The sequence below is a fragment of the Nerophis lumbriciformis genome, linkage group LG04, assembly GCF_033978685.3.
Source record: "Nerophis lumbriciformis linkage group LG04, RoL_Nlum_v2.1, whole genome shotgun sequence".
Classification (NCBI taxonomy): domain Eukaryota; kingdom Metazoa; phylum Chordata; class Actinopteri; order Syngnathiformes; family Syngnathidae; genus Nerophis; species Nerophis lumbriciformis.
Window position 1 is genome coordinate 5,085,085 of NC_084551.2, and position 12,416 is coordinate 5,097,500.

Consider the following 12,416-nt stretch of genomic DNA (forward strand, 5'->3'; position numbering starts at 1 on the left):
AGGATGACATGAAAACTGTGAAATGTTGTAGTTACCAGGATGACATGAAAACTATGAACTTTGGTAGTTACCAGGATGACATTTGATAGTTACCAGGATCACATGAAAACTATGAAACTTGGTAAATAATATCATCCCTGAATCACATCGGAAACCACACATTTTGTATCAAATCAAAGTTAAAACGAATCTTTACACCCTAATTGCAAAAAATTTATAATTTCTCCAAAACGTTCAAGAATTAAAAACTAAGAAATATTATGAACCAATTTATCAGAATTACTTAAAAATGAATTTTGTGAAAGGGTGGTGCAGTAGTGCACGGGTCAAAGAAGATGGATGAAAGATATGTTTTTATGTTCACACTGTGAGGTAAAATATTATTCAATAGTTGACTTAATTGTAAAAAAAAAAAAATGCTGCATGAATCTTGTCAACAAACAATTGAGGCATACAAAGGAGCTCCTATACAATCTGGTCTGTGCAGACGTCGACTAATAATCTCTCAAGTAGTTTGGCCATGCATTTGTTTCCAGATGCAACAAAGCAACATAAGAAAACAAGCTCAAGATGGCTTAGATGACAATATTTATTGCATAAAAGCAGTCCAGTTGAAAGATGTTGGTAATGAAAGGAATGCCGCAGGTATCATAAACAAGCATCCGTCCTAAACACTTTAACTGTCCTGTCAGTTCCATTAGCAAATATAAGGGACTTATTTTAAAAAATCCATACAAATATACTTTTATGTCAGTAGCATGGTACAGCTCTTATTGTTATAGCGATGGCAGACGTTCCTGCACAATACATTAAAGTCATCTTTTGTCACTTTGAGAAGATAATGTGGAGCGATTGAGAGGAGGTTTGTCTCAGGTAAACAAGATAAGCCCTCTGGGCTGCCAAAGTTACGTTTTATGACAAAACAGACGGGGCGCTTATCGTTTTGGAACAGATACAAGGCGTGATGGCCTCCCTCCCTCTCCTGCTTGTTTGCGTTTAACGGAACAAGTCAACATTTTGGTCAAAAGCTAATGTTTTGTTTGGCTCTGTGCGAATCCTCAGCGATCATATGAACAAAGAAAATAAGCATTTCTCCCAAAATGTTTATTTGTTCCTTGAAGTGCTTTGTTGAAACAAAACATTAGCGGATAAACTCAGGCGATGATTGTGCAGGCTTACATTTCAAGTACAGTACACATCAGGTTTTATTGAGTAACACTAGATTCCGTATTGTACTGCTAACTGTGCAAAGCCACAGCAAAATGATCACAGCACTCTCAGAAACACTACACTCTCCCTATTGAGAGAATCAAACTGGTAATACTGGTTTTCTGCTGACCTGAGTATGAAATGGTGCTCTTATATCCCCTTTTGGTGATCTACAAAAACAGATTTTTTTTTAAGACCCCAGCAGCAATAAGAAGGTAATCCAGTGAATGATAGTTTAAAGGCAAGGAGCGTCTAATTTGTGCATCATTTGGCATGTCAGCTGTAAGGTCACATGTCAGTATACAGTATGATGGATGGGCATTTGACTAAATCTCTGTAATTAAATCTATTAATTTCTATATTATCATTGTGAATCAGACGGTAGAATACTTTTCTGAATTGTCTGAACTTCTGTTTCTATGCAAGGTTTTTACTGTGCAGAATAACACAAGAGGGATTGTGTCTATGCTGCAGTTCAGGGGTGGTGTTCAAACTTTTTTAACAAACAAAAATTGAAGGATGAGAAGAATATTAACCGCATATAATAAACCCAATCAAATTTAGGCCAAAATATCTTCAACATACCTATTATTTTGTCGTAACATGATAATTAATCGCTGCCTTTCATTTTTTGGAATTTTTAGCATTCTCTGTCATGATGTTCAAATATTTAACTTTTAACAATGTGCCATAGGCAAAAAACAACTATGAACCAATAACCAGGATTTTGGACACCTCAAATGGAGTCATCATGATCTAAGACTGCATCAACGGTGCCTCTACTGGTTGCTGTCAACTGTCGAGTATATCACTCTATTTTTCCTCCATTGCTGTGATTATTAGCATACAATTCCACAGGGTACACATTATTAAATGATCCATTATTACCGTGCCTCACCCTAAAGCAGACTCGAGTTGTTTTTCTACATTGCCTTTGAGAACAAGACCCAAAAACAAACCCCGCCCATGGTGAAAGCTTTGTGCCTGAACAAGCAGAACTGAGGCACAGCATAGAATAGAAAAATAATGTTCTGCAAATATAATGATTCAATTACGCATTTTTTTTTCTTGTCTGTTGTGATTTTGCAGCATGTTTTTGAAAAAATAGATGGAGGCATTATGTTTGCTGCAACTCTAAGGTGTTTTTGTTCAGTACCTTATGCCACCTAGTGGGATTTTCTTGAACTGCAAGAGGCAGAAGCTAATGGTGTCTTACGGTATCATCAGCAGGCATGCTTACTAGCTTCTTCCTGCTTAATAGTTCAGACAAATCAAAACTCACAATAGTAGCCTTAGCATCGGGAGGAAGAAATATGGTTACTTTGGAAATGATATGAGAAGGAATGCATATTCAGGGAAGAAACGCAGGAGTGTAAAGAGTCAAGACGGGGAAACATCAGGATACCTTCTTGCCTGCTTGTCCATGTTCCATCACTCACATTCATTCTCCTGAAGGACATTAAACATGTTGATGGTGAGGCCGGGCGTCGTATCTTCCTTTCGCTTTGCCCGTCCAAACCCCTCGTCTTCGTCGCCGTCATCGTCGTCATCCGCGTCCCGGTCTCTCTCTTCCTCGGGCTCAGTGCTGGATTCACCGTCATCTTCATCGTCCCTCTTCCCTGCGGCGTCCTCCTCAGATGTCCTTCCCTGGAGGGCAAGGATGTCAGGGATGTCGGTGTGGCTTTCCCAGTGCTCTATAAAGATTACAGACATACCAAATTAAATATACGTTAATGCTACAAATAACACCTCTTTTCGATTAATCGCAGTCGGCTATTGTTGCAAATAACAAATGGAGTTTCTGTTTAGCACCAGGGTCAAAAACAGTGGCAGGAACAGCTGTGGCCGCAGGTAAACCTTGAAACTTCACAAGATGGCAGCAACTGCATTTGTAATACAATCAATGGTCAGCGTCCAACAGCATTACCTATCTAAAACGTTGGTTGCGCTAGCTGTCGATGTGATACTCATGTACCGTATTTTCCGCACTATTAGCCGCACCTAAAAACCACAAATTTACTCAAAAGCTGACAGTGCGGCTTATAACCCGGTGCGCTTTATATATGGATTAATATTAAGATTCATTTTCATAAAGTTTCGGTCTCGCAACTACGGTAAACAGCCGCCATCGTTTTCCCCCGTAGAAGAGGAAGTGCTTCTTCTTCTACGCAAGCAACCGCCAAGGTAAGCACCCGCCCCCATAGAACAGGAAGCGCTTCTTCTTCTACTGTAAGCAACCACCCGCCCGCGTAGAAGAAGAAGAAGCGCGTGGATATTACCGTACGTTTCATTTCCTTTGTGTGTTTACATCTGTAAAGACCACAAAATGGCTCCTACTAAGCGACAGGTTTCCGGTTCATGAAAAGACGCAATCTCTCCATCCGCACACGGACTATTATTTCACAGCAACTGCCTAAAGACTTTCAAGAAAAGCTGGCTACTTTCCGTGCATATTGTAAAAACAAGATAGCTGAAAAAAAGATCCGGCCAGAGAACATTATCAACATGGACGAGGTTCCACTGACTTTTGATATTCCTGTGAACCGCACTGTGGATACAACGGGAGCACGTATGGTGAATATTCGCACCACAGGGAATGAGAAGTCATCCTTCACTGTGGTTCTAGCTTGCCATGCTAATGGCCAGAAACTTCCACCCATGGTGATATTTAAAAGGAAGACCTTGCCAAAAGAGACCTTTCCAGCCGGCGTCATCATAAAAGCTAACTCGAAGGGATGGATGGATGAAGAAAAGATGAGCGAGTGGTTAAGGTAAGTTTACGCGAAGAGGCCGGGTGGCTTTTTTCACGCAGCTCCGTCCATGTTGATATACGACTCCATGCGCGCCCACATCACGGTGGTTTTTAATATATTATTAAAGTTTGACTGACCTATCTGACTGTTTTTTTGACATTCCTTTAGCGCAGTTAGATGCGGCTAATAACACGGGGCGGCTTATAGGTGGACAAAGTTTTGAAATATGCCGTTCATTGAAGGAGCGGCTTATAACCCAGGGCGCCTTATGGTGCGGAAAATACGGTATGTTACGCTGGCTGTTTATTATGAACTTGTCAGCGCTATTAATACTGGCTAAGTAGTTTGCTCCTAACTGGTGTTACAACATTGGTTCTGTCGGTGATGTATTGTGCAATAAACCGTATTTTCTGGACTATAAGCCGCTACTTTTTGCCAAGGCTTTGAACCCTGCGGCTTATAAAACAGTGCGCCTAATTTTGCCATAATGTTTTGTATTCAACAACTAGTTTTCATACTGTACCAACATAGACACTGAAAAGATGTGTTATTGTTTGTGCTATGGCGCCATCTTTTGGATGAGTTTGCTAACTGCAGGTGGTGCGGGTTGAAAATGTACTTCCTGTTTCGTGCCTTGAACTGGAAGTCTAACCTTCGCCCATGGCGATTCTGCTCGAAAGGATTCTTCATTCATCACTACGAGCAGTGTTTGTAAATTTTACAATGTACCCAAAACAATTCATACTGACTAAACCGTCCATTTGTGATGTATGTAGGACTGTTTTAATGCTTTTTATTACGTGCTATTACAATGTAATCAAGCTAGCGTTGTTAGCATTAGCGAATATGCTAAAACGTTTACAAGTGTCTGTGTTAATATTATGAACTTACAATGGCATTGTTTTTGTATTGTTTCAGTTTTGTAAATTCACCAAAACGTCACTGGGGAGTTATTGAGTCTGTTTAGCTGATTGGGGGCTTGCTTCCACAAGTAGTGGGTCCATGACGATGACTTCTATTTTATTTTTGATCAGCTGTTTTACTGCCTTGTTACAGGCAATGTTTGGAAACAATTTAGGGTAAGTAAATAAACATTCCCAAAACCTATCATAGCAGTAAATATATGCAGCTTATGGTCCGGTGTGGCCATACTTGCCAACCTTGAGACCTCCGATTTCGGGAGGTGGGGGTGGGGGCGTGGTTAGGGGCGTGGTTAAGAGATATATATATATATATCAATCTCGTTACCTTGCGTAATGACAATAAAGCTGATTCTGATTCTGATATATATATAAGAAATACTTGACTTTCAGTGAATTCTAGCTATATATATATATATATATATATATATATATATATATATAAATAAAATAAATACTTGAATTTCAGTGTTCATTTACAAACTACAACTCACAAACACTTTAGAGTTAGGCTCCACCATCAGAATGTGTACTTACACTTATAAAGATCACATGGATATTATTCAGTGAGTTGATTCACCAAAACTAACCTGTTATACAGGAGGAAAAAGCACACAGGACGTTTCAATTGTTCACAGACTGGTCGCGCTCATCAGAATGACAAGCCACTTCCGGTCTGCAGGTGACAGCATTCAATTGGGAAGAAACGCCCTACTGCCCCCTACTGACCAATGTGAATACTGATAAATGTGTAATGACAGCTCCAAAAACGAATTCAAACCACAAAATAAAATAAATAAATCAACACAAAAATGTGACACATTATGGGTGGGTCACATATGTAGATGGCAGTATTGTCCTGTTTAAAAGTGTCACAACATTGCTGTTTACGGCAGACGAACTGCTTTACGGTAGACACTGTTGTTGTGTGTTGTCAACACGTCACTCAGGTCCGCCTGAATTTCGGGAGTTTTTCGGGAGAAAATTTGTCCCGGGAGGTTTTCGGGAGAGGCACTGAATTTCGGGAGTCTCCCGGAAAATCCGGGAGGGTTGGCAAGTATGGCTAATATATGTCAATATATTTTTTCTTCTAAAATTTGGTGGGTGCGACTTAAATACCGGTGCGCTCTATAGCCCAGAAAATACGGTACTTATAGACAACCACGTGGTCAAAGACCTTCCAGCTCTCTTGTACACTCCAATTCCTAATTTAAGTGTTTACTTTACAGCTGAAAACAAAAAGGACTAATACCTCTCAGGCAGCTGTAGCCGCGCGGTCTGAGGCAAAGGCAGAGTCGGCCATCGGTGGTTAATCTCAGGAGGCTGTTGGCTGCTCGGTACACGTCATTCCGAGCGGCTTTGGCCGTCTTGTAGCCCCTTCTCTCGGCCCAAGCTGGAAATCAATATAGAATATCAAAAACATGTTTGTGTAATGTAAACAAATGTGGCACGTTATGGCAATACCGTTTCTAGTGTGGGACTTACCCTCGCAAACATCCCAGGCGGTCCAGGAGGGCTCCTCAGAAGTCTGGTCTCCTTGGGTGGTAAATTCTTGCAAATTGGGATGTTTGAGCTTCAGCACGGAGAGGAAAGGGGTTCTTTCGCACAGATAACCGATTGAGCTGTAAGGCTCCTGCAGCTGGGAAACCGGGTAGATTCCGGCTAGGATCTAGGATTAAAACAAAATGAGATGTTACATTAAACATTTTTGTCTATTTTTAAGTTCGTAGGTCACTGATGTTGCACCTGCTATGAACAATGTCTGCTGGAGCCTTTCGTAAAATGTTCCACAAAGTTAGAACATAGAATTGTCCAAAATGTCATCCTAAAATGAATAATCTTGTTGCTGAAGGTAACATGCTGTTTAGTTGATTAAGAGGTGTGTTCCAATGAACTTTGACAGAGGACAACTTGTACCTGTAACTGTTTATCCACACAGGAGGGGAAGACGAGTCCAGGGCAGTCGCAAAGTTTGACTGTGGGGGTGAGGTAGTAGGTCTGGAAGTATTTGGTGTGGCCTGGGGTCCGGGACACGCTCACCACCTTCCTCCCTACCAGACTATTGATAACAGATGACTTGCCCACATTCGGAAAGCCTACAAAAACAGGGCCAGAGGTGGTGAATATGACGCCATCATAAATTTGCATGGATGGCTATATATTCTTCAAAATCCTTAGGTGAGACAAGCCCATATATGTTTTTCTCTTTTTTATGCATTCTCACTCGTAAATAAACGCCAGCGAAAGTCAGCTAACAATGGAGGCAATGGAATTTGATCTATTCAGTCTATAAAGCAATTTTAAAAACCTCCAAAATGTTCTATACATACTGTAAGGACAGTATATATGTAATGTAGTGACAGGCACATTCATAAGAAAATGCAATATTTATGTATTTTGGTCATTTTAAGCATACGGCAGCGCATTCATTTCACAGACGCATCACAACGTTCGCTTTTTCCTTCAACAACAACTCTTACTACACATGGCAAACTTCATGAGAGACAACATCGACTACTTTTGGACAAATGACCATTCAAAACCTTATCTTTTTAAGCCTAAATATAAGGACGGTGAGCTAAGTGTTTTAGAAAACGAGTACTAAGCAGATATAGCAAGTAGCACTATTGCAAGAACTACCAACATATTACAACAATCACTTACTGTACAATGTCTACTCTCTGTGTGATGTCAACTGATGAGATGTTCATATCTTCCCGTTAAGATGAAGAACTTTGTGTCTTTCTTGCTGTCTCCAAGTCTAAGTTGAATGGCAAAGTTGAACAACTTCTCAATTTATGTCCAAACCCCATAGAAGTGAGAGGCATGATTAATAATCTAGAATGAACTTTCGCCAACTCTGAGGTAATGCAGCAGTTTACAGGCTAAGTATGTCAATAGCTGCATAAGCTAGTCACCTCTTTGTGTTTACGGCGCCGTTAAAAGTAGTTAATCGGCGTTAGCGCTTATAATAACAATATTGCTAATACTTGATTAATATTCAGGTCACAACACATAAATGGAGTATTGTTTGCAGTTTTTGGATGGTTCTTTAAAGGGCTTTATAGGCGCAATAGAATACTCTCATTAGCTTCATTGTAAGCTACCGTGTACTTGTATTACAAATGCATTAAGAAAATTAAAGCTGCAAGCAGCATTGGTCGGGCCCGCGTATTTGGCAGGTGCTAGTCCTAACTGTCCCAATACTTTTGTCCAGTGATAGTCCTAAGTGTCCCAATACTTTTGTCTACTTTTAGTCTGAAGTGTCCCAAGACTTTTGTCTAGTGTACCTACCTTGTCTGCATTGTGTGGGCACGTTGGTGCTTCCTGCTTTTAAGCAGCCATCTTAAAAAAACAGCAGCGCAGCAGCATCAGCGCAGCGGGTCTTTGAAGGGTCATAAAATCAAAACCGGAGCAGTTAGAAAAAAAGCGCTTCTGTCATTGTAATCACAAGGGTTCAATCTCTCTCCTGTGTTAGTTTGAAGGCGAAACGACAAACACGCTCAGAGGAGTTCGTTTTTGAAGGAAGGTGACCGGTTTTTACAAAAAAAATTGTTTTGAAGGGGGAATAGCAAACTTCCTGTTGATTTTTGCTGGGGGTTGTCAATTTATGAAATGTAGGTCTAAGTGAGACCTACATAGAGGTTTTTGTTTCATGTCTCTCCGACCTTCCCAGTGGGAGTTACAGGCAGTTTTGTCAGTTTTTTCATCCGAGGAGCAGTTTTTTGTGCGTTTTATTAAAAAATTGCGCTAGAGCACAATTTTGAGATTTGGGGTTAGGTTTTTTCATTAGATCACAATTTTTGCCAGTCCTGATGTGTGCGTTCAGTTTGGTGAGTTTTGAAGCATGTTAAGGGGGTCAAATTACAGCTCAAAGAGGCAAAAGTGACTGTTTTTAGTACTTTTTTGTCTTGAAGGGGGAATTGCCAACTTCCTGTTGATTTTAGCCCGAGAATGTACTATTATGAAATGTAGGTCTAAGTCAGACCTACATAGAGGTTTTTGTTTCATGTCTCTCCGACCTTCCTAGTGGGAGTTACAGGCAGTCTAGTTTTGTTTTTCCCTAGGGGGCGCTAGAGCGCAATTTTGAGTTTTGTGGTTAGTTTTTTTTTTAAAAAGGCAATTTTCGCAGGTCCTGATGTGTGGGTCAAATATGGTGAGTTTTGAAGCATGTTAAGTGGGTCAAATTACAGTTTAATGTGGCGGCGGAAGAATAAAGAATAAAGAATAAAACCTTACAAATTCAATAGGTCCTTATGTCCCATTGCATAAGGACTAGTCCTTATGCAATGGGCCATGCGGGCCCTAATAAAGACTTATGTGTTCTTGTCTCACACAGGGATTATAAATGACAGGCAAAATCCCCCCAACAGTGCAGTTCCGCTTAAAATTGTTTTAACATAATAACCCTCATTTTTAGGGTGTGGTGGCTTTTATTTTGCCATGGTGGGCCACCACAATCAATTACACGTCGGGGGAAACCGTGCGTCTTTTAACTAAGTGTGTGTGATGCGGACCTATGCAACCCAGAGTGAGAACACCATCCTTGTAGAGCTCATGCGATGGGTTGCTCATCTCCATGGCGCTATCGCTTTGATGCTCCACCAGTACAGACTCCGCGTCCTCGTCCAGCCCATCCCCATCGAGTTGCTCGGCAACAGCATTCGTCTGGATCTTCTGCTCCCAGCTGGACAGGTCGACTGCATGCGGAGAAGATAACGACATGACAGGATCCCGAAGGCATGCTAATAGATGTTTAGCCAAGACGGCGCTATGCCAACCTCTGCCTGCTGTGATCTCCTGACATGCCTTGAGGATCTCTGTGGGACCACCAGCGTAGCTCCAGTCAGCCTTCCGCCTCATTCGCTTTTTCTGAAGCACTGTTAGCCAACAGACACACATATAATTCTTACTATGGCAGTCACTGTAAATCATTACCCACACCACATGCGTACCTGTGCTGTAGGCCTGTCCGCGGTGGGAGGTGAAGGAGACAATGTGCAGCTGGGGGAACTGTGAGGTCATGTAATGTTTCCATGCGATCACCAGCGGAGGAGGACACAGGTCCACTTTGTTCAACACCAGCACCACCTGCTTCTTCAGCTCACCTGTGATGCAGTGGTACACCTCTGGGGGGAACTGCACCACCTGTGGGGTGCATAAACATAAGGATCAATCTTTAACGGGTGCTAATCACAGGATGTTAAGGAGGAGCAAACATGCACAAAAAAACTGACCGAAACAATGCCTTTACAAAAATTATGAAGCTGGTTTCCTAAACAATATTTGTTATTATGCAGAGGTTTGCAGTGACGTACAAGTGCACAGATCATACTGAGAGGTGTGCCTATAATCACTTTTACGCTGCCTGTTTAAGCCTGGATTTATCTTTTTTTTTTTTCTTTTTCTGTTTTGCATGAGCGGCATCGACGCAGTATTTTTGGGGCGTTGGGGAGGAGTTTACCCACCAATATTCCACCTTCAGATGTAGTAACAACAGTCACTTTTACGTAGCCACCAGAGTTTTTAATACGGGCCACGGGTGCCTTTTACACATAATAATGCCGTTATTGTGTGCCTGCACTAGAGATGCGCGGATAGGCAATTATTTCATCCGCAACCGCATCAGAAAGTCATCAACCATCCGCCATCCACCCGATGTAACATTTGATCAGAACCGCACCCGCCCGCACCCGCCCGTTGTTATATATCTAATATAGACGATGCAAGGCATTAGTGAGGTTATAAAGCTTTTGCCTGTTAAAGAAAGGAGACTGATCCAATGCAGCACAGACATTCGCGTGCCACGCTGTCACGACCCAGACGCACACCAGTGCGCAATCATATGGGAGCCGCGCTGAGCGCACCTCCAAGCGCGTCTCGCTGCCGGCGACGGCCGGGTATGGGCCCGACGCTCCAGCGCCATCCATTTTCAGGGCTAGTTGATTCGGCAGGTGGGTTGTTACACACTCCTTAGCGGGTTCCGACTTCCATGGCCACCGTCCTGCTGTCTATATCAACCAGGGTGAGCCCCACCCCTTCCGTGAGCGCACTGCGCGCGGAGTGACCCCTGTTACGAGCCCCCGGCCACGGGGGTGGCGGGCAGGTAAGCTGCTTACCTGCTGCGCGTGACGCCGGCCGCGGCGAAGGCGGACGAGGCGGGGTGTCGGTGCGGTGGGCGCGGTGGTGACCCTGGACGTGCGTCGGGCCCTTCTCGCGGATCGCCTCAGCTACGGCTCCCGGTGGGGCCCTCTCGGGGGAAAGGGCCTTGGTCCCGGACCCCGGCGAGGCGTCCCTTCTCCGCTCCGTAAAAATGTCCATCTCTTTTCTTTTTTTTTTTCTGTTGTGGCATATGCAGCAGGTGCCTGCTCGTTTTTCGTATGTGGGTAACAACATTTAACTATGTATATATATTTCCGAATTGGTTTAACTGCCACCCGCCTGAATCTATTTAAAATCTAATTTTTTTTTATTTCAACCGCCCGACCCGACCCGACCTGCGGATAAAATCTAATTTTTTTTAATTTCATCCGCCCGATCCGCGGATAATCCGCGGTTGTGCCCGCAAACCGCGCATCTCTAGCCTGCACCTAGAAACCTGATGATGCCAGTGCAGGTGTCTAGTCTGACGTATAAAATACACCAACTGTGACAATTGCATTCAACGCAACAAAAACGCCATTACGGCTCTAATCGGGGTCTCTTCAGGTTTCAACAAGCCAAATGTAAAAATGTCTTAAGAACATGATAAAAAAAATATTTAGGATCAATTACCGTACACATCCATACTAACAGAAAAATACAAGTCGATTCTTGTACAGCTGTGAAGGGGTTTTTGGCATATTTTAACACAGACTTTTTTCATTGTCGTTCCATTCACTTTTACCGCAATGTTTACTAATGTTGCCCTCGCCAATGATTGCCCATCTGGGTCTTGACCAGACAAAACGTTATATTTTTACGACATTTAATAGTCATATTTAAGAGTTTCTTTAAATGTTGAAAGTTAAAGTTAAAGTTAAAGTACCAATGATTGTCACACACACACACTAGGTGTGGCGAGATTATTCTCTGCATTTGACCCATCACCCTTGATCACCCCCTGGGAGGTGAGGGGAGCAGTGGGCAGCAGCGGTGGCCGCGCCCGGGAATCATTTTGGTGATTTAACCCCCAATTCCAACCCTTGATGCTGAGTGCCAAGCAGGGAGGTAATGGGTCCCATTTTTATAGTCTTTGGTATGACTCGGCCGGGATTTGAACTCACAACCTACCGATCTCAGGGCGGACACTCTAACCACTAGGCCACTGAGTAGGAAAGCATCCTTATGTAAGACAAGAACACACATGTTTTCTTTTTTTATGCATTCTAAATCGAAAATAAATGCGATCAAAAGTCTACTGACAATGGAGCCGATGGCAGTTGCTCTATTCTGCCTATAAAGCCCTTAAAAAACATCCAAACACCTCCATTAAGGTTTTATATACATCCTGTAAGTATATATGTGTATATTATAGCATACTTGCCAACCTTGA

At 42.5% G+C, this 12,416-nt stretch overlaps 1 protein-coding gene across 1 annotated transcript in view; it reads right to left on the bottom strand.

Annotated features, from left to right (window-relative positions):
* Positions 1-575: 575 nt before the first annotated feature.
* Positions 576-12,416, bottom strand: part of gnl1 (guanine nucleotide binding protein-like 1) — a 28,076-nt gene continuing 16,235 nt past the window's right edge. Inside the window, exons 6-12 of the mRNA XM_061947707.1 lie at positions 9,838-10,030; positions 9,664-9,762; positions 9,400-9,582; positions 6,800-6,978; positions 6,368-6,551; positions 6,135-6,275; positions 576-2,903 (exon numbers count right to left, since the gene is read on the bottom strand). Coding sequence (XP_061803691.1) covers positions 2,641-2,903; positions 6,135-6,275; positions 6,368-6,551; positions 6,800-6,978; positions 9,400-9,582; positions 9,664-9,762; positions 9,838-10,030 — 1,242 coding nt within the window. The 3' untranslated portion in view covers positions 576-2,640. The remainder of the gene's footprint in view (positions 2,904-6,134; positions 6,276-6,367; positions 6,552-6,799; positions 6,979-9,399; positions 9,583-9,663; positions 9,763-9,837; positions 10,031-12,416) is intronic.